The following is a 24,829-nucleotide window of genomic DNA, read 5'->3' on the forward strand; positions in this document are numbered from 1 at the left end:
CAATGTTAAAATGGCGGCACCGGTGGATTATTACAAGAAATATAGGAAGATTGCGTTAAAACTTGTCAAGGCAGAATGCAAATTTACGTTTTTGAAAGAATGTTTGAAAAGCAGGGTATTTCCGATGTCGATTTATAGGATCAGCATCCCTAAGGAATGTGCTTCATTGAAATTTAAGTTTTGTCTTATGTGCCTTCGTAAGTCCATTAGAATTGCTAGGAATAAGAAATATGGTGTCCTGCATGAGCTCATCAATCTAGAAAATGTTATATACAATGAGGATCCTGAAATGTTGGTAAATATCAACCGAGGAATAGTTAAGTTAACGGATGCGGTACATGTGAATTTAACGAATAAGTACATTAAGAAAATGAAATGGATCCTTAAAAAACAGGCATCAAGAGCAACTAAGGATAATCCTTCGACATTCGTATTATGGGACAAGGTAGAAGTCCCGATGAAGATCATGGAGTTTCTAAAGTGGGGACCGAACTATGTCCCTGAAAGTTCAAACTCTTGGGACGCGTCAATTCAAGAAATAGAAAGAGGAATATCTGGGCTAGATCCTTTAGAAAAAGAATACCTCCGATGGAAAACTGTCATTAAAGACCGGATGGCTTGGAGGAAAGGATGTGATGCCGGTAAATACATCAAACTTACTAAATGCTGGCTTAGAGAAAACGATTTGGTTACTACTAGAGCGGACAAGAGCAAAACATTAGTCATCATGAAAAGGCAAACGTATAATGACGCTTTGGATGATTATATTAAGAAAACCGAATGCGAGCGTGTTGACGAAAAGATTATCGATAGCGTCGACAGAAGAGTTAAGAAACTTGAAAAAGCTAAAATCACTAATTTATTACCTTTTCTCAAAAATTGTCGGAATCCTAGGCCAGGTATGCCGAGATTATTTGCGTTTGCCAAAACCCATAAAGAGGGCAAGGAAGTAAGACCCATAGTTGAAAGATGCAGAGGACCAACCTTTTTTCTTGAAAAGAGATTACATAGGTTTCTCACCTCTCAGCTCGAGAATAACGTATATGTGGCAAAGGATCCTAGGGATGTGGTTAATGAGATACAAGATCTAATTTTAATGGATAATGAGGTTGGAACCGTAATGGACTACGAGAGCTTATACCCCTCTATAAAAATTGAGTCATGCAAGGTAGCGCTTTTGGATTTCATGCACAGCAAAAGCCCAGGTTTGGCAAATTACAGTAATGATTTGATAGAGCTAGCTAACCTTGTCTGCTATGAATCTTTTTTCGCTTTTAATGGCCGTCAATACAAACAAAAAAGGGGAGTCCCAATGGGAAGTCCTATGTCAGGATTGTTGTGTGAACTTGTATTGAGAAGGTTAGAAAAGAGTGTTATTTGTGGCTTCATGAATGACATTATGTATTTTAAAAGATACGTAGACGATGTCCTTGTAATATGGAAAAATGACCGGAAAATCGAGGAATTTATTAATAGAATCAACAACAACGATGACGGCCTCATGCTAAAGATTGAACAGACGTGTTCCTCACGGATACATTTTTTAGACATTGACATCGAATTCAAGGAAGGACATTTGATTACTAAAGTGTACGTAAAACCAACGCATAGCCCTTTGTACATTCCATCGCGTTCGAATGATCCTTACCAATACAAAATGGCTGCTTTCCGTGCCCTTGTTCGCAGGGCTTTTCTCTACTGCAGTAGTGTGGTTGATAGACAAAAAGAAATCTACAGGATATCGCATATCGCTAGAACTCTAGGGTACAGGGCGGATATGATAACCACACTAATCAAAAACTACAAGAATAACAAAACAAAAGCTCAAGGAAGGGATTTCCGCAAATTCACAAAGTTCACGTATGACAGAAAGAAAGAAGCTATCATGAAGGAAATCTCAGCTCGCAAAAATACCAAGTTAATTTTCAAGAGGGCTCCCAACTTGTACAAATTATTAAGGAACGACAAAGACCGTATTGATAAAGAAAGAATGGCTGGAGTGTACAAAATTCCTTATGAAAACCAAGAACTAGGCATTAATAAAAACTACATTGGAGTTACTAATAGAAGCTTAGGGATCAGATTGAGGGAGCACAAATACAACATCAGCAAAAGATCTAACGCCACAATTCTATCTCAGATGGCACAGGTTGAAGGCTCGGTAGTCAAGTGGGGTGAAGCAGACATCATTAAACCTGTACACTCACCGACTTTAGCGTTTTGCGCCGAAAAAATTGAAATATTTAAGAGCAGATTACATAATGCCTGCATTAATGCCAGGGATGCCGAAGGGTTGCCTTCGGCATGGAAATATTTAATTAAGAGGTTTGATAGCTCTTAATTTAATGCCTTGATTTTGTTATCACTGCATATCTTGTATTTGTCAGAATTTCGTATAATTTATTGATAAATGCACTTCTTGCATTTATTAGAGTTTCGTGTAGTTTATTATTTAACCTATACATATTTTTTATATATTTTTGTTATTTATATTTAATTTTTACTTTCTTATATGTATATTTTATCCGTTATTTTATTTATTTGTATTTAAATTTTTTGTTCCATTTTGTGTTTGCATTCGAATTTGTTTAACCTGATGATGGCCAACAGATTTGGCTGAAAACGTTTGTTATTTATTAAATTTTTCTCAGCAACTTAAGGTGTTTGGTTGTTTGTGACACCACACGTCCTTTCTTTTCCTATGTACCATACTGTACACTTTCAGTTTCTTGCATAGACTCCCAGTATCTCTTCTCTCAAAAACTTTTTGAATTTTCTCTTTGTATAGTTTGATACTGTGACCCCTAACAATTTTCATTACCAATTCTATGCCAGCACCTTAGGATTGTCTCTTGATCTCAGGTTGTCAGAGATGAGAGAGGAGAGGGAAAAAAAGGAAAGAGGAAAAAAGAAATTTCAGGGGAGAGAGAGAGAATGATTCATAGCTATGATTTAACAACATGATTCACTGTAGAAGATATACAAAAAATGATGCTGATATTTTAGGGATAGATTCTATGGTCAAAAATAAGCTTAAAATCCTTTGTAAAGGTTTTTCAAAACCCACTTTGCTTTCAAGATATGGCCTAACAAAAATTGTATCAGAAACCAGTTTTAAACCTCCCACCAAAAGGATACTGCTGTTTGTTTTCCACTTCTCTGTTATTAACACATACACAGTGTGCCAAATAAGTAATGAAACTGATTTTTGTTTTCATGAATACTTTCAAGAAATGCACCAAATGTGGTTACCATTTCACTGGCTAGATTGTGCTGAACACGCAGACGCTTCGATCATATCGATGACTCAGCCAATGCATGCACAGCAGCCGTGAAAGTAACGTTGTGCAAGTAGCTACAGTCAAATGTAGCATCATGGATCAAAGAGCTGTGATAAAATTTTACTGTAAATTAGGAAAAACAGCATCAGAACTTTACAAAGACATGCTACTTGTTTACGGGGATGATTGTCTTAGTTGTGCACAAGTGTTTCGCTGGTTTTCTGCATTTAAGAACAGAAGAGAATCCTTAGAAGATGAATAACACGACTTCATCAGTATTACTTAATACTGATCAAGTCGCGTTATTGTGTGTACATCAGTACTGACAGTGACTGGACAGTACTACTTAGGAGTCATACACCATCTCTTTGCTTGCATGTGTTGTGTCAGAACGCATCTGTTCCAAAGCAATAGTTGGGTTTATCTGCATGACAATGCATCGGCTCTCTGTACACTACCCGTGAAACAATTTTTAGCATCAAAACAGATCTGTGCGCTCAAACACCCACCCTATTCACCTGATTTGGCACCTGCAGACTTTTTCTGTTTCCAAAAATTAAATGTGTTTTAAATGGGGAACATTTCAGTGACATTTGAGGACATCGAACATACTGTGACCAACAGACTAAGGGCTGTTTCACACTATGACCGACTGGGCCGACCGGTCCGACTCGCCCGAGCCTATAATCGGGCCGACTAGTAGTAAAAGAATTCACACTGAGTACGATTATGTCGGTGGCCGACTCGTAAGGACCAATCGGAACGCGTCTTACAGATCAGAACACTAGCCAATCGTGGTAAGTTTTTTCAATTTAAACAGAAAACATGGCCGTCTTTATAAGGTTGTCGTGTGTTCGCGGGCTAACGACACCATTTTAGCATTTTTAATGTCGCTTTCTCTTGTAAATGAAATGTATTATGGTGAATTAAAGTAATTCGTTTTGTTAATATCGATGAGTGCCTGCGTATTTCTTAATAAAGTTGTTCTTAAACGAAGCAAATAGACGGAAATAAAAAATCGTTCGTAACTTTTAAACGGTTGATCGTAAGTAATATTTTTTTAATACCAATCGATTCAGCGTATCAAATTACATTTAGATATGTCTACGTCTATTCGTTAATATGAAGTTTAAGACTATTTTTTTAGCTGGATACCTTTCACTTTACTCTAACCAATTATTTTTTTCAATGTCGCCTTTATAATCGGCTCGCCGAATATCATAAAGCCATGGATATTTTCTAACTTCATTTATTAAAGCTTCCGAGAAATTTTACCTTCCGCCATTTTCTAACTTCGGATAAATCTAAACTCTGATTGGTTATAGCTTCGAAGCTCTCATTGGCTGTAGCTCACCGACTGCTCCGACGCGACTACAAATATTTAACTTTTTAAATCTGTCCGACTGGAACGACCAGTCTGTCGACCGACTGCTGTTGCCATGGCAATACGACTAGGAGTCGGACTGGTCGGCCCAGTCGGTCATAGTGTGAAACAGCCCTAAAGGAGGTACACAATCAGGACTTCCAGCATTCTTTCAACAACTTGTATGATCGATGTAAACATTGTGTGGAGGTGCAAGGGGATTATTTTGAATCCATGTAACTGCGAAATTAAAATAAAGTTCTTAGTTTGGATGTACTGCTAATTGTCTCATTACTTATTTGGCACACTGTGTACAAACAATAAAAACAAAACTATCTTTGTTTATCTAATATAACTTATCTTATCTAATCTACATTTTTTATAAAACTATCTTTAAAAAATTAATCTGTAACTGATAATATTTAAATTAAATAAGTATATTTTGAATGCTTAAATCTTTAACTAACATTTCTTCTAATTTCTTTACTAATCTATTTTCTCTTTTTCCTTTTAGCCCTCTGGTCCTGCAGGTTTCTTTTCAAGTTTTTTTTGAAATTTTATTTTTTTATTAAATATTTACTAATGACTGTTTAGTTTTGATTGTTGAATGTTTTATGAAAAGTTAAGTTTGATGCAGCAGTTCTGCTTGGCTTTCAGTTATGTCGTCAATCTACCAGGATGCAGTTTTAAGATGTTGGAATGAAGAAATGCAGTCTGAAATAAAATATATTCATATCGCAATTCTGTGTGCCTTTTATAAGCTTTAAATAAATACTTTTTTTTTTCATTTTATGTTTGGATAATCAAATCCTAGATAATTTTTAGTTTATTATATTTTGTTTGTCACTGTGCTATGCTCTTTCCCATCACCATACTTCCTCCCTTTTTCACCTCTCATCAGGAATTATTGCAACAGCAAAGAGACAGAATCGAAGAATTGGAAGAAGCATTGAGAGAAAGTGTGACCATTACCGCAGAAAGAGAAGTGGCTGTGGCACAAAAAGATATTATGATAAAAGCATCAGAAGAAAAGGTTTGTTTATAATTCTAGATTAAATAATAATTAATTCAGTATTACATTCAATTTGCCAATTTAAATTATTTTATAAAAGACTTTAGTGCTTAAAATTCTTTCCTCTTGTTTAATGTTTTATCATTTAATTTATTATACTTTAGGATTCATTATGATAATACTTAATATTCAATTAATTGCATCTTTAATTTCCATATATTAAACGTTTATAAGCCTTGTTTTTGATTGTATACATCAATATAATGTTTTCAATTTTGAAATTTATCAGTTTCTTTAGTTTTAACAAACTTATGTTAAAAAATAATATTTTAATAATTTACTTGGAATCCTGTTTACCTACTTTACTCAAAATACTTTTCTCATAAAATATATAGATAAGTTAATTTATTCTTCTTAAAAATTTGTTGCTAAAATTAGTTTTATATAAGATTGTTATCTCATTTTTATTCATATTTTTTATTATAATAATTATTTAAAATATTTATTTGTTTACAATTTAAATTAATTTTTGTTACATTATTTTAAGGCTTTTCTAAGTCATACAATAAATATATACCGTAAATGTATTTTGTTGTAAATAAGTAAGTACACAATAAGATTTTTAATAATTACTTTTATACATGATAGATTATTCGTTTGCATGCAGAACTGAGAGCCCTACAAAATACTCATAATGCAAGATGTACAAATTGTCCACCAATGAAAGTACAATTGAATGAGTTAGATAGTAAATTGAAGAAATTAGTAGCAGAAAGAAAAAGCCATTTAGAAGAGCTCTTTGAAATGAAGTATGTTTGTTATTTGAATTACTTTATTGAAAATAGTAATATATATTCAACATAATTGTAATAAAGCCCAACCACTGGATTACATTGGGTTACTTTTCTGAGATTATATTTAATTAATTACTAAATAATTTGTCACTAGAGGGAGGCGTAAGGTGCCATCTCTTATTAAATTTAATAATTATAACTAAATTAATATTTATTAAATAATATAGAATATTTTGGAAGAAAAGAATGCGTCTGGAGTGGGACTCGAACCCCCAACTCCCGCTTGCCGTGGATACATTGCCAGTTATGCTACCTGAGCCTCCAATCTGATCTCATCTTTCAGTCATATTTAAATATGATGTAATGAAGGAAGGTTACATCATATTTAAATATGTCTGGAAGAGGAGATTGGTCTGGAGGCTTGGGTAGCATAACTGGCAATGCATCCACACAGTAAGCAGGAGTTGGGGGTTCGAGTCCCACTCCAGACGCATTCTTTTCTTCCAAAATATTCTATATTATTTAATAAATATTAATTTAGTTATAATTATTAAATTTAATAAGAGATGGCATCTTACGCCTCCCTCTAGTGACAAATTATTTAGTAATTAATTAAATATAATCTCAGAAAAGTAACCCAATGTAATCCAGTTGGGTTTTGTAATGTTTGTTTATGTATTATTGTAATAATAATTATTTGGATATTTGAGCATTTTTTAAAATTTCATTTCATTTCACTTCACTTCACTATTACACTATTCACATTTATCATTTCACTGTTATATTTTATATCTATCTTTGAATTTTTCATATGTAATTTCAGTGAATATACAATAGAACAGAAAAATAATTTTGTACAATAATGATAAACATATATAGAATTTTATTTAAATGCAAAAAGTTTCTAGATCTGTTATTGTTTGCTACATAAGATAGCAACAAGAAGTTTATAAATATAATACTAACTGATAAAATATTTTCTGTCTAATTGTTCAATAATACAATTATCTTTTTCTCAGGCAATCTGCAAGTTATTATATTGCTGTTAATTACTGTATTTTATAGTTTTCCTGATAGAATAAACATGACTTTTTGATGAATAGCAGATTTTCAATCAGAAAAGTACTCTTGGATTATTTCAGTACCTTCATTACTTTATCAACTTTACAACCAAAAATATTTGGCCTAAGATTGGGCAACAGAGGAATAAAAAGATGCTTATATTTGCTATCTTCATATATTCTGACTTTGTATTCTGCTGTCAATGACAGATATAGGAAAAGGATACAGACCAAATGATCTGCCAGATTATATCAGGTTATAATATGGCTACTATTTAATAATTAAATTACAAGTAATTTTGCCTAGAGCTAGGCATTAGATGTCATGAAGAAATAGATACAGAATATAAGGATATAGAAATGTCCTTCCTATCATTTGCAAAATATGTTTATATATATACTCAGGGCTGGATTTACATAAGGGCATTTGGGGCCTGTGTCCAGAGCCCCCCAAATTGGGGCCCCCACAAAACTAAAAAAAAATTATGTTTAAACATAATTTTTTTTCTATTACTGCAACAGCCTAGTGTGGCCTAATCATGAGGGCCACAGGCAGAGAAAACCAAACCCGGAAAAAAATTTCACATAGGTATTTTTTAGTTAAATTAAAATAATTAGTTTTACGCTATAAAATATATGTATGTTTACAATAACCTTATTTTTAAATGAAATTTACAACATCCTAGTTCAAATCTAATTGAAAATACAGTATTTTTTGTAAACTTTCTAAATCATCAAATTTGCCTACTCTTAAAGAGGGACCCCCACCGAATTTGTGCTCAGGGCCCCTGGATTGGTAAATCCGGCCCTGTATATACTATATACAGAATGATTATAATTAAAGTTCCGATTTCATAATTGTTTGAAATAAGAACCAGTGGTCAGAATGACTTGACATTTTGTGTGAATATTAGTGAAGCAATGGAATTTTGTTTGGTGAAAGTAAAGTTTAAAAATTTGCCACTAGAGGGACCTGTGCATACTGCAGTATCAAAAGATGCAAATTATTTATACATGACATGCACACATCACAAATATTTGCAATATCACAAACACCAGTGAAACAGCTACTTTGCAGACATTTTGGAAATGACAGAATAATCAGCTGCTATTTTCCTGTAACATGGCCAATACATTCATTAGACCTGAACTCATGAGTTTTGGCTTTGGGGACATCTAAAGAATGTTGTGTTTAATGGACACATTACAAATTTAGCAGAACTGAAAGCCAGCATCATACATCATATCCACATCATCTCTACCGAAACACTCAGATTTGTTGTTGAACATCCTATTTTGCAATTTCAGCTTGTATCAGAATGTGAAGCATATTGAACATTTATTATGTCACTTGTAAATTCAATTTGTGCTTTATTATGGTGGAAAGCAATACAAAAGTATTGCTTTCCACCATAATAAAGCACAAATTGTTTTCCAGTGGCAACAGATTTTGAACTAAACTTTTTCATCACCAAACAAAATTCCACTGTTTTATGGATATTCATACAAAATGTCAAGTCATTCTGACCAGTGGTTTTTATTTCAGACCATTGTGAAATCAGAACTTTATTATAATTGCCATCTATATTAATAATATATGTATATATTATTAATTTTGTTGTATGTGTGAATATGTGTCTTTGTACAAAATATATTGACTTAGATAAAAATTTCAAATATAATATTGAAAAAATAATGTCATTTAATATTAAAGGCATTTTATTTTAACAGAAAATATGGTCTTAATGTTATTCATAAACATATTTGTTTATATCATTAAGGAATTTATAGTAATGAAACTATTCATAATTATTTTCATGAGCATTGCTAGAAATGTATAGTAAACAATTATACTTTATTATTAGAGGAGAAAAAAAATATATTATATTATTTATGTTGGTTATTACAAATAAAGGAACAGACAACAAAAGGATCTAATCACAATCTGTACTTGTATAACAAAACAACAACAAATATTAAATTTTATACAAAACATGCATGCAGAACTAGAGCAACCTGTATAAATTGTAAACATACAATAAATAATAATATTGTTAGTTACAATTTTCCTTTATTTGATTAAACACATGAGCCAAACTAGTATTAATAAACATAAATAATAAGAACATCAGTGGCGTGCCGTGACATTTGATGATAGGGAAGCTGTTTCTGTAAGAAACCGACTTACAGGGGCAATCAATTAATTGCGCGTAAGGGCCCGTTCGTATTCGTTCGTTTGATAAGCCAGTAAAAACCGTATACTTCTTTAAATGTATTTTTAATAGATTACCTGACGTACTTAATAAATATGAAAGTTCAATATAATTACCTCCGTTATTAGATTCAATAAATTCCCTACGCCCTCTAAATGCCAATTCTCGCTTTGAGAAAAAACATATAACATCTATTAATTTAGATATATTTATTAATCGTAATTATCTCGTTATAATTTTCAATATTTATTTTATATTGTCTACCAATGTTAAATTCTATTTTATTTTGATATCCAAATTGCTTCAATTTTACGAAAAAATTGTCATTCGTCATAAATTTTATCGTCAAAATGTCGAAATTTTTTTGTTGACGTATTTATATTTGATTTAGACATTGGTCTTTCTCTTTTAGTAATGTTTTCTTTTTCATTATATGGTCTTAAACCAAAACTTTTTAAAATAATTTTTTTAATCACTAGCCACGATATAAGGGCTAAAATTAAAATTATAAAAAAAACTTACTTAGTAAAACAAAATGTGTGATGAATATGCATGCTTAGTAAAAAAAATTCTTCAATTGTATGAATATACTTTTAAAGAAACTTATAATTAAATATAACTTTGTGAAGAAACGTACATAAAAATAACAAAATATTCTTTACTTTTTAAATCTTAAAACAATCCACTTACAAGTTAGTGAAATAGCTCCCTACGAGTGGCTAATGAATGGAATCAGAGACGGTCCTGGTAGGTGCATGCACGCGGGCTGCCAAATCCCGAGGGTGCTGATACCGATCAATGTCAAATGCCTCTTTTGTTTCATCACTAGTATATATCAAAGAACGCCACAGGGTTGTTGTAGATTTTAAACGTTTCTCACCATAGCTGTAAAAATCTAAATATGTCAAACTTAACAGATTGTCCGTCATTCGTTTTCTAACTAATTGGTTTTAGGACCAAGTGTTCACGGAAATTTTCAAAATTTACAACTTTTCGGTCACTCTCATTGAACTAAAAAAATTTCTGTCTTTATTACATCTAATATTATGAAGAGATCAGACCCCACTGTACTCGGCAAGAGACTGGTTCAGTTAAGCTTCTGTTTAAGTAAAATTTAGGCTCTTTCGTCGGGGTTTTATGTGTGTTTCTAATTCCCTAATCGCTTAATTATTTAACTACTACTTAAGTAGAAATAAGTTGAAACCAGTTACTTTGTACCTGAATATTTGTAGTCTTGCGAAAGAAGTGGTAAGAAATTTTTATGACAACCGATACATAAATCGTAAATTTAAAGATAATAAATTCTAGAGCTTTTTTTGTACCATTGTACGTCTCGTTCATTAAATTTGGTTGTAAACGACGCTGCCAAAGTAACAGTTAATTTTTTAACACTGTGCTAAAATTGTACACGTTTTTTCTGCATCCCCCTAGAGATGCGTCATACTAAATCGTAATATCACCGGTTTAACATTGAAATCTGTAAGTAATATAAGATGGGAGAGCAGAATAAACGCGGAATAAATATATCAAATATTTTAATGGATTTTTTTTAAACTGTCAACTATACAGAACTATCATAAAAACATGCCAGTAAATTCCTATCGGTTGGGTTAAGTCATAAATCTAGTCTAGGGTGGGCAACCTTTTTTATAACACGGACCAGAATAAATTTTACGTTATTTCCGCGGGCCGTAGTAGTTAATTGACACCTTCTTGTGACTTATAATTTTTTTAGTCTGCAAATATGAAATAAATAAATAAAACGTTAATTACTACATTTATTTCTCTTATCGTTTTTGAAAATTACAAAGAATTGGAAAAATAACTATTAATTAGTTATTCTTTCCAATTTAATAATCTATTAAAGATCTCGCGAGCCGGATAGAAACTTTTCGCAAGCCGTAGCTGGCCCGCGTGCCTGGGGGTTGCCCGCCGTTGATCTAGTCTACTCGTGATTCACATAATCGGGCGAGGGCGGCCAAATATTTAGCAGGCAGGCGGCTAACAGCCCACAACCGATCCGGGATATAAAATTGGACGCTTTACGCGTGTGTTGCTTCTACCAGCTAAACCGTGACGTTGGTGCACTGTAAACCGCATGTGACAATGCCTATATAATCTGGCTGATTGGAAACTGACCCGGTTTCGACATTCCTTCTGCCACTGAATTATTTGAATATACAATAGCAATCTTATTGTTTTTTTCACATGTAGTATAGAAATTTGTAAAAGATACATAATGCAGTTATAATAAAAAATTAATTTTAATTAATGCAAAGTACGTTAAAATATGAAAATTTATATTTTATAAAATACAAGGGAAGGTCATTGGAAGGTGGAATCGGCGCTTCCATCGCTTCCAATGACGGCACGCCACTGAAGAACATTGTTTGTCCAATCCATTTCATTCTTATTTCATTGATCATGTTGTGCAGGTGCAAAATTGCCAATCTTAACAATATATCAGTATATATATCTTTATCATTGTTATGCCATAATTTTGCAATGTATATTCTCTTTAAATTTTCCTGGATTCAACAATGTGTCCTATCCTATGATAATTTCATAGAATATTATTGTAATCATTAACTTTTTAAGTCCTGAAAACTTTTTGTAATCACTTACCTAAAGACTAAATTGTTTTTACCCTTCAGGCTACAAGGGGAATTTGTATAGAAAAACCTGTCAAACAACTTTTCCATCCACCAATAAGGCAGATTTCGTGTTTAAAAAGTTAATTGTCAGCAGTTCTCTCTCTCTCTCTCTCTCTCTCTCTCTACATTACTTCTTATGACACTGTGTAATTTACAATAGATTGTTATGGTGTTAACAATTCAAAAATGATCCTAAAAGTATGAAGGATATTAGAAAATACTGTTTCAAATTTTGTCTTTAATTTAACTTTTTAATGAAATTTTATTTTTTTTACAAGTATAAAAACTGAAACTTTCTTGACAAGAAACACTGTTTGACAATAACTACAATAGAATGTTTACAGGCCTAAGATGCCTCTGTTTAGTCCATAATTACCTTAGAAAGTACAATAATTTCAGTTGACAGATCTTTGAGTAATTTGAGTAAAGTTCAGTTTTGTCTTTGATAAGAGTCATTACATTATGTTTTGATAACTCTATGAAATGCATATGCATTAGGAGAGAATGAATTTTCGCTCAACTTCCCAAAAAAGAAGTGTCCAATTTGTTATTAGTTTTCTTTTAATTTTGATTTGTCAGTCTGATCCTAGGAATAGAACCTATTGGCACATCTCCTATTGCTAGGTGACATAACAATATCTCCAGGTTATCTAGGACCTAATGAAACTTAAACTCTTCTGTTAGCTGCTAGTATCTTTGATGTCTACATTGTATTTTTTTAATTTTTTCATTTCTCATTTTTATCTTGTACTAGAGGCATATCTGTATCAAAGTAATATTGTAAGATATTTATACAACTATTTGTCAAGATTGAATTCAAGATTATTCATTTTATTTTTACTTTTAATAACCTCTACGAATTCTAACACTTATTTTTTTATTTAACTTTTTTGTTTTTTAGTATTGTGTTACTAAAATTTTATATATCTTAAGAAGGGTATAGTCTACAGTTCTTTAGTCTACAGAAATTTTATATCTGTAAACTGAAGAGAAGTTCATCAAGGGTGAAACTTGAAATGCATTTTGGTAATATAGATGATTTTTCTCATAAACATTGACATCCTCTGCAAACTTCCAATTTTGCGGATAGCTTTTAAACCTTAATTTATGAATTTAAATTTTATCTGTAAATTAGTTAAATTGCCAGTTTGCATAGTCTTAGTTTTGGTTTTATTTTTGAGTAAATATGATTGATTAATTAATTAATTTGTAAGGATTCTGATCAATGCTGGCTTAATGGTAGCTTGTATCTGAGGCAGAACAGTTGCCAATAGAGACCACTTCTAGCTCTGGCACTCTTATATGAACTACTTATAAACATTTAAGTAATTTAAAGGACTTTATTGTATTCAGCTATTATACTTTATTATTTTTAGTATTTATTTATTTTTTCTCTTTTTGAACATTTTTGTTAAAAAGGAGAAAAAATTTTTGACTGCTTGTTTTGCCCCTTCCTTATTTTGTCACTTTAGGTAATTGCCTTACCTCATCCATTGAGCTGGCCCTGTTCTGGATCTTTGCATTGATATCTAGGAAAATGTTTATTTGCTTTTTCACTAAAATGTTAAAAATGTCCACATCTGCATTTACATCGTATGTTTCATTCCATGTATTTATATCAATGTGATAACTTACACTCTATTAACAAATTTTGTTTTGTTGGTTTCACATAGAGATTTAAATCCAATACACTAGATTTTGTAATCAAAATCTAGTAAAGATAAACCTTATAAAGATAAATTTATATTATTGATCTTATTGGCATAGATTTATAGTAAAATACTTTACTTAAATAAGACTTTAGGTATTATTTTTTTTCCATAAAGTTTTGTTCAAGAAAAAATTTTGTGCAGATTTTCTGGAAAGATTAAAATTCATTAGTTCTGTAATTTTTAATTTCCATAAATTTTTATAAGCATTTTTTAAAATTGATACAACTAAATTTTAATATATTTAGACAGGAAGCATTGTCAGCTGCTGTAAGTGAAAAAGATGCTCATTTAGCATTATTAGAGATGTCTGGTATTAAAAATGCTCAAACTGCTGAAGAAGTAGATAGATTGAAAACAGAAAGAAGATGTCTTTTAGAAAAAATTAAGATAGAGGTAAAAACAATTAGTATATTATAGATTATTTTAAAAACTTTATTCTTATTTTTAAGCAAATTTTAAAATGTTAATAATAATATTTTGATCATTTTGTTTAATACTTTATATAATTAAATTATTATATAATATATTGTATTTGATCACCTCAAATGGAGTGAATACACATTATAATATTATATATTATAATGTATAAATTTAATAATTTTTTTGAGAATTATTGTTAAATATTAAATAATGGAGATTAATATGAGTAAATTACTTATATGTTACTTTGATTGTTATAATGACAAAGATTTTGCCTTGATTAGCCAAATGATTAGCCCCTTGTAACAAGGTGCTTCCCTAAATACAATAAAGCTTTTATTGAATTGAATTGAATTAAATTTATATATATATTAAAATTCTTTTCCTTCTGGTTCCAATTGACTTTAATGAAAATAATAGTTAGTAATAAATGATTAATAGATAAAATAAGTCAATAACTTTGTGTTTAGGAATATGCTTTTATTAATTTTGGTAATACTATAACTCATTTTTGAGTGCTTTTAATTCTTTAATAATAGTGTAAACTTAAAAAATAATTATGTGAATGAATTAACAACTTTCATTTCTAAACATTTTCTGAGAGTGTTTGAGCTGATTCAATACAAACCATATGCAAAGTGTAATCAATATTTGAACTATATGTATTTTAAGTAATATATTCTTTTAAAAATACAAATATATTAAATTTTAAAAATGTTTCTTATAATTTTTAACATAAAGTAAAATAAAACTAATTATTTAAGTTATAAATTAATGAATTGTATTTTCTTAATTAATCTGTTCTCTAAGTGTATTTAAATCTAAAACAGATTAACTAATGCCTAAAACTATTATTTAAATACAAATAAATACCATTAAAAATCATTATTAAATGTAATTTCTGTTTGATAGTATTCATTTTATTAAATTTTCTTTAATTTTTGATTTACTTCATATTGTGATGTTCGTAATGAGAGATACTTATTCCACAAGCGAAATGGTACAACAAAAACACTTAATATTATTTATAGCACAAAGTATTTTAATTCTCTCTGAACAGGTTCTTTACATCAGATCCCAACTTTACAACTTTATGAATTTTATGTACAGGTACAGTACATAGGCGTTAAATACTTGTCCTCCAAATGGTTAATTTTCATATGCACAACAATCAAACATGGGCTGAACTAACTTATAACTAGCTTATAATTACAGAAAATGGAGAAAATAGGAGGGATAGGAAAGGATAAGGAAAGGAATAGAAATACCTGGGGTTTTCATTTCGACATGTTCTTACGTAGGATACCACTTCAGATCTGTCCTTGATTTGTGATCCTTTTTCTTATAACAAATGAACTTCTTAGTAAATACTGGAGGAAATATAATTCATCACACAAAATCTTTTAAACTCCTTTTTCTTATCGTAGACCTTTCGTTTATCTCTGGCTTCGTCGTTTTCCTAACAGTTTTCTGACCATAGTCTGTTCTCTTTGATCCCTCGTCACCTTGCAGCCTCTGATCATTCTTCTCGAGATCTGGAGCACTGCCTTTTTTCTGCCTACTTCTTCGGGATCCTCACCCACACTGACTCTTTTCCTGTCCATTTGGCCCCAGGGCCTCACTCCCTCTTTTGTTCTACTTATTTTTGTGGAATTGGTAATCTTACCCAAGGGCAAAAGGGTTAGAAAAGAAAGAAGGTTCTAGAACAGGCCTGGCCAACCCAAATTGTTTTGCTGGCCACTTTGATCACGCGTAACATTATGGTGGGCAACAATTTAGGCAAACATGCTTTCAAAAAAGTAAAACAAATACAAAATGAATAAGATTTTATTGTTATACCAAGAGTTTATACTCGCACTTGTGCATTATAACAGTGGCACATGCAAATTTTCATTTATTTAATTGTTTTGGTATACACATAACGGGCAACAAAAGTTTTAATAGATATATAATATCGCTTTGCGGTCCACACAATTTAATTTGATGGGCTGCAGGATGGCCAGGCCTGTTCTAGAAGGAATTTAGAACAAAGAAACAGGAAGGAAGACTAATATTAATTTAAAATAAAATATACAAATATACAATAACATGGCCAATGGCCACAATATATTGATTGAATGAATTCTCTGTGGCCGTCGGCCATGTTATTCGCGTATTTTACATGTTTTTAATATGTAATATAAGTTAGTGTTAGCAATTCCTTTGTTTCTTTTGTATTATCTATCCTCCTTTACTTTCCCCACCACTCCTTTTTACTCTTTGGGTGGGATTATCGTTTCTAAGAAAGAGACAACGTATAGAACAATAGAAGGGACGGCGCCGTGGGTCTCGAGGAATGAAAAGTGAATCACTTTTCGACTGGACTGTGGAGAGTGAAGGTGTGAAAAGGAAGCTCTCGACCGAGGCGGATAAGTGAGCAGCAGAAAAAAAGGAAAGGATACGACGGGGGAGTGAGAGATTCACCGAGGACACGGGAAGCCTATAAAATAATCAAACAGGACTCAAGAGTGGTATCCCACCAAGTATTTCAATCTTCGACTATTTTATCTACATGTATATATTGTTCCTCCCTTTAGTTATAAGTAGGATAAGTTTAGTTTTAAGATCTGCACGCGTATAATTTGTCGGGTTCCGTTTTGAGCGCGCTTTTTAGACTGTAAAAAAAAAGCCTTTCTTTGTAAAGTTGGGATCCATAAAGAACCTGCTTCTGTTCTTTCTGGCGAGAATAAAATCGTACCTTTGTTAAAAGTAACATGTTTTGATTATTATTTTGTGTCGGTCTGTTCGCGGAAACCGTTACACCTCGTCACGAATCATCACACCTCTTCCTTTTTATTTGTTTATGATTAATTCTTTCATAATATGATAAGTAGGTCTATATTCTTTTTTGAATAAATGATCTCTATATCTTCCATTTAACTTCCATACTTTTAAAACACACAACTATTAAGAATAAATTAATAAATTGTAGAACTCTGTTTAATCTTTACTTTGAAATGAAATAGTCAATTGTTATTACATGTTGTATATTTAACTGAAGTTAAATTACATACAGAGTAACAGAAGCATAAAAAGAAAATGTTTGCACTTGAAAAAGAACTTTACTTTTAAATACAATGTTAGTCTTTTATTTATGTTGTCCTTTGCAGTGTAACATCATGTGTTCTTTAATTAACTATGAAACTAGCAATTAATAATTAATTTCTTTACTTTGTTCTTTTCTCTGCATATTTATTTCAAATACTGTATTTAACATGTTTTATTAAAAAATATATTTGATATATATATATATATCTATCAAATATATTTTTTTAATAAAACATGTTAAATGATATATATCCTATATATATATACTGTATATATATAGGATGGAATTAATTATATATAATTAATTCCATCCTATTTCAGGACCATTCATTAGTTGTATGTACAGTTTTTGAGTCACTTTTGACATCTTTCTTTGTTGTATAAAATAGTGCACTTTACACAACCCCCCTTCCCTTTAATTATGTGTAAAATAATTCATGGACTCCTGTGACATTGAAGAAATGACTTGAAAAGTTCTGCAAATATTTTCTAACTGATACTGCCATGTAGACAATGCCTTGGCTTCTCATCCTCCATTGTTTATAATGATATACTTTTTGTGATTCCCTTAAACTGTAATTAATGGGTGATGCTTTCATGTGTAATGAATTATTAATTTTATAACACTTCTACTTTTGAACATCACAGATTTTTGAAATACTGGAATAAAAATATTGAATTTTATTAAAAAATTCAGTGGAAAAATATTTTAAATTAAATTAAAACATCTTAAATTTATGAAGACCCTTGTTCATGGTCCAATGTTGTGTCATGAAGATGTGGCCAACACATTCTTAATTAGAGAATTCTGACTGCTCAGGATGCCAAGTTGTTGGTAACATATGTGGAGTGGTTTGGTAACAGAGACAAGAAGAGTGATTCTACAGGAAATCACTTTATTAAAGGAATGGATTTTTAGATTTTTTGTGGCCTTCTCCAATTCACACAACAGTCATTATTTTAAACTCAGTTCCCATAGGAAGGATTGGACCTGGAAAAAGAGTTTGTAACATGGCTGGTTGAAGAGGATAGTGAAAAAAGAGAGATGAATGCCTCACTGGAGTTCCAGATAGGGTGAATATCCATATCCAACACTGAACTTCAATTTACAGTATGACACCACGCATCTGTGACAATGTGACTTCAGATTGTTGGAGTTGAGCATTCACCAATATGTCTCAAAGAAGAGACTGTAGAGGATGATCAAACGTGATGCACTTAGAAAAGAACCTGTTGAAAGGAAATGGAGAATAGATCCTTGAAAAAGAACTGTGTCAAAAGAACAGATCTTTGAAGAAGAATCTTGTATTTTTCACACACTGGATTTTGTCTACTTGGTCCCTTGATCATCCATCCTGATTGTTTTCAGTTCCCCAGCCATGCTTTCTGTTTGGTCTCATATCTGTTTCCAGAGGTAATTCAAGCCCAACTCAGGAAGTGGGTGAGATTTAATTCAATGCCAAGTTACAATATCAACTGGAGATAGTTGATCTTAGGATTGACATTCTTTAAATGAGTTCCTTTGTCATGTAAATTTAAACGAAATTATTTTATGCATTTTTATAGTTTTTTCTATTTCCTTGCAATTCAAAAACAATCCAAAATTTCTGTCTAAATTTTGAGGGTTTGGACACAAATTTAATTATTAGTAAAACACACAAAATTTGATTGTATTTAAATATATTGTTATTAAAAAATCAAATATTAATTTGAAAATAATTTTTAGAATGAAAATAGGGTGAAACTTTTGTTGGAATTGGGTGAGAAATTACCAGAAACTAATGGAAAACATGAAGATTCATATATTAATAAAGCAAAGCAGGTAAATGGAAAATTTTTTTGTTCCAAATATCTCTAAGTAATTTTATATAAAGAGTATTATCTTAAGATTTTTAAGGCAATATATTCTTTAATTACTTCCTTTGATCTGTGATGATATCAAAAAGTGATAAACAGAGATAATGAAAAGTTAAAAGCAATATAAAAATTTTATTGTTCAATATATAAACATTTATGTAAGTTAAGAGTAAAAAAGATTTCATGCTCTTCTCATTTTTAAATTGATTCTTTGAGTCTGAATCAAAGATAAAAATTTAATGCTATTTAAGAAAAGATCAACATTATGTTTTAGTATTAATATTAGTATTAGTATTTTACAAATGATTATAGTGTAATTTTTACCTTTGTATTTATAATAATTAATACAAATTGGAAAAAATTACACAATTTTGAGATTTTCATTAATAGTACCATAATCTGTAATTAATGTTATAATTACAGATTATAACTAAAATGAAATGACAAACATTTCATTAAAGTAAAATAAAATTTGTTTTAATATAATTACTTCATTAAACTATTTTATACAATATTTAAAGTAAATTTTATTAGTAGGTTTTAAAGTAAGTAAAATACATTAATTATGTTGTAAGAAATGAGATATTGAAAATCAAGACATCATTTTAAATATTACATCACTTATAAAGTTTTAACATAAACTCATAATTTTAGATTATTACTAGGATTTTGCTTTGAATAAAAGTTTAAGTTTTTTTTTTTTCATATTGAATTAGTCATCGTAAATTTATTTTGAAATTAGAATCAATTATTGATGTATCTAGTGTGTGTGTAATAAGTTTTTTTTTTTTTTAATAACTTTTTATCAATATGATTATTCCTCAATTTTGACTAAACAATATTAAATTTTAAATGTAATATTACTTTATATGCAAATATAATTTTATAATAGAAATATATTATTCATATTTATTTAGTTATTATCGCTATCATATTGTATATTTATTTTAACTAAGTACTACAAATATTTTATTTTATTATTATTTTGTTTGATTTTTAGGATGCAGAAGATGGACTGAGGTCTTAATATATTTGTGATAATGGGTTATCTCATTAGGTAATATAAAATCTATATATTTTATTTCTTGCATTTTAAAACATAAAATAATTTTCTAATAATAATAATTATTATTATTATATATATTAAGTAGTTCAAAATAATAAATTACTAAATGCTTCTATTTATAAATAAAATTTAATTATTCCAAATTAAAACTGTTGTAAAATAATGGAAGTACATAAACATACAATTTCTTAAAGATATTATATAATTTGCTGTCATTCGTTAAGACTATTAAAATTGGCAAATAAAGAGATGTAAATTTACAATTGTACTTTCTCTTTATATACAAAATTTTGAATAAGAACAATCCTAAAGATTAAGTGTGAAATTAAAATTACTTATAGAAGTCAATATCCAAAACTTTTTGTACTCATATATTGAGGAAATGTAGTTATGTCACTCCATCCAACTTTTGTAGAGTTATGACAGCTAAAGTGTTAAATATATTAAGACTTCTATAAACTTAAATATATTAAAACACACAAGATATAGTCCAGTTGTCTTTCAACCAGGGTATTGTGAAACAGTACTGCGAAGCACCATAACATCGCTTATGTATACAGGGTGAGACATAATGGAGACCCACATTTATGAGGTGAATTAAAAAAACACAGTACAATAATATGGAAAAACTTTTTATTTATTCAAAGTACATGTAAGAAAGTTTTTTTGGTTAGGTTTTAAAAATGATGTCATCCAAATATTGGCCTTCACGGGCGATGCACATTTGGAGCCATTCCTTGAAGTTTTCTTCAACTCTCACCAGCATATCTGGAGGAATTTTGGCGATTTTCTCATGAATGGCATCTTGAGTTCTTGTAGGGTTCTCTGCCTTAAGATACCCCTTAAGAAAAAGTCAAATCAGGAGCGAGGGGGCCATTCAACAACTTCTCATAAAGAGATTAGTCGACCGGGAAACATCTCTGTCAAAGTGGTGCAAGAATGACAGTTTTTATAGGTTATGGCTCCATCCTGTTGAAACTAAAAGCCACTTGTATCGTATTCTTTCCTTTTGGGGCACAAAAAATTCTCTAGCATGTCACAGTATCGGTTTGAAGTCACAGTAACAGTGACGCTATCCTCTTCAAAAAAATAAAAAGGCTTCACAATGCCTACCCAGGACAAAGCACACCAAATGGTGACTTTCAGTCTGTGAAGAGGTTGTTGTGGAGTTCTCAGGGGTTTCCAACAGCCTAACAACGAAAATTCTGCTTGTTCTCTGTGCCAGACAGATGACTTTGTCACTACTCCACACAATACCTCTAGGAGGCACAACTATAAAGATTTAACAACATCATTTTTAAAACCTAACCAAAAAAAACTTTCTTACATGTACTTTGAATAAATAAAAAGTTTTTTCCATATTATTCTACCATTTATTTTTAATTCACCTTGTAAATGTGGGACTCCATTATGCCCCATCCTGTATTATGAAAAGTATAAATAGTGCATTAACTCCGATAAAGAAGGGTGCTGCAAGAAAAAAATTATTAAATTGGGGGTTGCCACTATTAGAAAGATTAAAAAACACTGACTTAGATTATATTGATAAATTAATTTTAAAATATTTTTAGAGAAAAGATTTCTAAGCATTGATATTTTTCTGTTACGTAACAATACATAGCATTGAGCACTTATAACATAAATCAATATTGATCTTATGTGCTCAGTACCTCACTCTGCTATATGTCAAAGCAGATTGTAACCACTTTGTACAAGTATTGACAGTATAATAAATGAGTCATAGTTGAAACTTTATTCGTATGAGTTTTTTTTTCAATATTATGTTAATGTAGTTTTAATTTATATCAATAAATTAGCATTAAATATATATTATGCCTTACAATATCTTTATAATGTAAATACAACTTTTTATTTTTTAACTGGGAATCAAAATACAGTAGATTCTGCTTAATTGGGACATGTTGGGACTAATTGATTTTGGCCCAATTAAGCGGCTGCCCCAATTAAACGAACTAATAATAAATTCTAAACTAAAATATGTAATATGTTGGTAAAAAAATAATAATTAGGTACCTATTTTAATGCTTTATTAAACCAAAATACAGAAAATATTTGTACTATAAATTTGTCAGACTCATGATAATAGATAATTGATTTGCATTACTCTAGTGTTGCAAATATTACTAGTGACATACACAAGGGTTGATTGTTCAATCCGTTCCTGATCAAACAATCTTTCCTTTTTTCCTTTTTAGTTAGAATATGTCTGGGTTCATTCAAAAGTCACCTTACAGCTTTTCTTTCAGCACAGTTTCCTTTACTTGGAGATGGGCCACTTTAGCAGATATGTCTGTAGAATCCAGAAGCTTCAGATGCTGGTCTTAATGATCAAATGGCTGCTGTCCAAGTCTAGATGTAATCAAGCACACAACACCTTCCAAGGAAATTCAAGCTGTCTTCCAACTTGGTCGAGAGACCTCAAAAAATTGTCCAGGGGGTCTTTGTCCCTTTGCTTTTAAGGGGATCATTCGGTCCAATCTGGAGCAGGGTTAGTAGCTCACATTCAGGTCTTCCTCAGAGGGGATCCCAATGTGATACATCCTGCTACACTGACCCCCTCTGGAAAAACCGAATTGCCTGAGTGAAAGTCAAAATCGCTGTCTCTGCCAACCGTTAGGCCTACATGACATTAATGTACTGTACATAGTGTTGACATATTTTCGGAAGATCCATAAATTTACATAGTATTGTAACAAGAATAGGACAAATAGGAAACTTGACTGATCAGCAGTGTATCAGTGCATTATGCAAAATCTTTAAGGACAAAATGGATTTAATATTTTGAAATTTATATTTTAATGACATAAAATCAATTATTATATTTACTTTAATAAACAGCATGCTGTTTATAGCTTTTATTATTTGTAACTGCATTGTTTACTGAAATGAAAATGGTATTTCCAATAAAAGTAATGTGCTGAACACATGGAGTTACTCCATTACAGAAAGAAATATATTAAACAGTCGTTAAAAGAAAAAAATTTTCTTTCAATGACTATTTAATAGCTTTCTTTCTGTAATGGAGTGAATCCACAAGTTTAGCATATGATTTTTAAAAATAAGTGTTAAATAAAAATAAAGAGTTTCTCAAAATTACTTTAAAAAGAACCATAATATCCTTTCTATATAAAAAATAATCCTTTATAAAGGAAGTTGGCATGGGACTATGCAAATATAGTGTTTTTTCCATTTTATTACTTGATATGTGAGAAATCCATATCAAAATTCCTTTTTATTTCAACACATTATTTTCTCTAATTTTCTAAAATCCAGAAAAAACACTCAGTATTTGAACATTTTAAAAGTCTCTATACTAAAACAGGAAAGCCTTTAAATACACTGGTGCAAAATTCACAACAGAACTTATATCAATAATTTTGACTATCCTTCTTTTGAATAAAATTAAAATTATAAACATTATAATTTCTGCTTGAAATTATTCATTTTTTTCCTTATTTTTTCTCTCTTCTCCTGCTATCTGTGTTCTGTTAATATAATGTAAATCTGCTATATATCTATAAACAAATTTCAAAAAATTAACATGTTAGCATAATATCAAAGTACTTGTAGACTATTACTTTCATCATCAAGGAAACTCTTCACTAGTTCTAAGAACATGATCTGATTTTTAAATTCACAAACTATTCTTGAAAATTAGTTGTGTTCTTACAACTAGCGAAAAGTTCCCCTGATGATGATGTTATATAATCTGAAAGTACAAGGATATTATACTACTTTGTTAATAGTTTTTTGATATTGTGTGTATGCATACTTTTTATGTTAAATTCAAATCCTCCTACATGACTACGATTGTTGTACATTGAGTTTAACATTTTATCTTTGGAAACTTCTTAAGTATTTCTAAGTGAAAGAAACATAATTATGAACAAAACAATTGTTTTTGTTATCATTTGATAAATCTTAATAGGGGTCATTCATAAATGATGTCAGCTATTTTTGGTGAATTTTAACCCTCTCTCCCTCCCTTGTCATATGTCACATTTTTCAAGTCCTCCTTTAAAATAATATCACAACAGTCATACCCCCTCCTTTTTTAAAAAGAAGTACAACAATCAAAAGTGGAATTCAGTTTAAGAAGTTTTATTTACAATGTAAATATCAAGTAGTATGCTTCAAAATTTTTTTTCCCATGCACTAGTTAAGAGTTCTTTTATTGAAACTATGCCAAGAGGTGGTACTTCAGTTTCTGTATGAACACATTCAGGGAGATATCCTCGAAATGTCTTCATCAATCCATTCAACATTTTCAACAGTCATGTACGATCTT

General features: G+C 30.5%; 1 protein-coding gene across 3 annotated transcripts in view; it reads left to right on the forward strand.

Annotated features, from left to right (window-relative positions):
* Positions 1-24,829, forward strand: part of LOC136979073 (trichohyalin-like) — a 192,192-nt gene that overhangs the window by 160,166 nt on the left and 7,197 nt on the right. For 2 of the 3 annotated variants that reach the window (XM_067274974.1, XM_067274975.1), the window contains 5 exons: positions 5,546-5,677; positions 6,305-6,465; positions 14,336-14,483; positions 19,324-19,419; positions 20,455-20,511. In XM_067274974.1, coding sequence (XP_067131075.1) covers positions 5,546-5,677; positions 6,305-6,465; positions 14,336-14,483; positions 19,324-19,419; positions 20,455-20,481 — 564 coding nt within the window. In that variant the 3' untranslated portion in view covers positions 20,482-20,511. Of the gene's footprint in view, positions 1-5,158; positions 5,492-5,545; positions 5,678-6,304; positions 6,466-14,335; positions 14,484-19,323; positions 19,420-20,454; positions 20,512-24,829 lie in introns of those variants that run through there. The other variant, XM_067274976.1, reaches the window with a different exon arrangement.

Source organism: Centruroides vittatus, unplaced genomic scaffold, assembly GCF_030686945.1.
Source record: "Centruroides vittatus isolate TY-2023 unplaced genomic scaffold, ASM3068694v2 contig_577, whole genome shotgun sequence".
Taxonomy (NCBI): Eukaryota; Metazoa; Arthropoda; class Arachnida; order Scorpiones; family Buthidae; genus Centruroides; species Centruroides vittatus.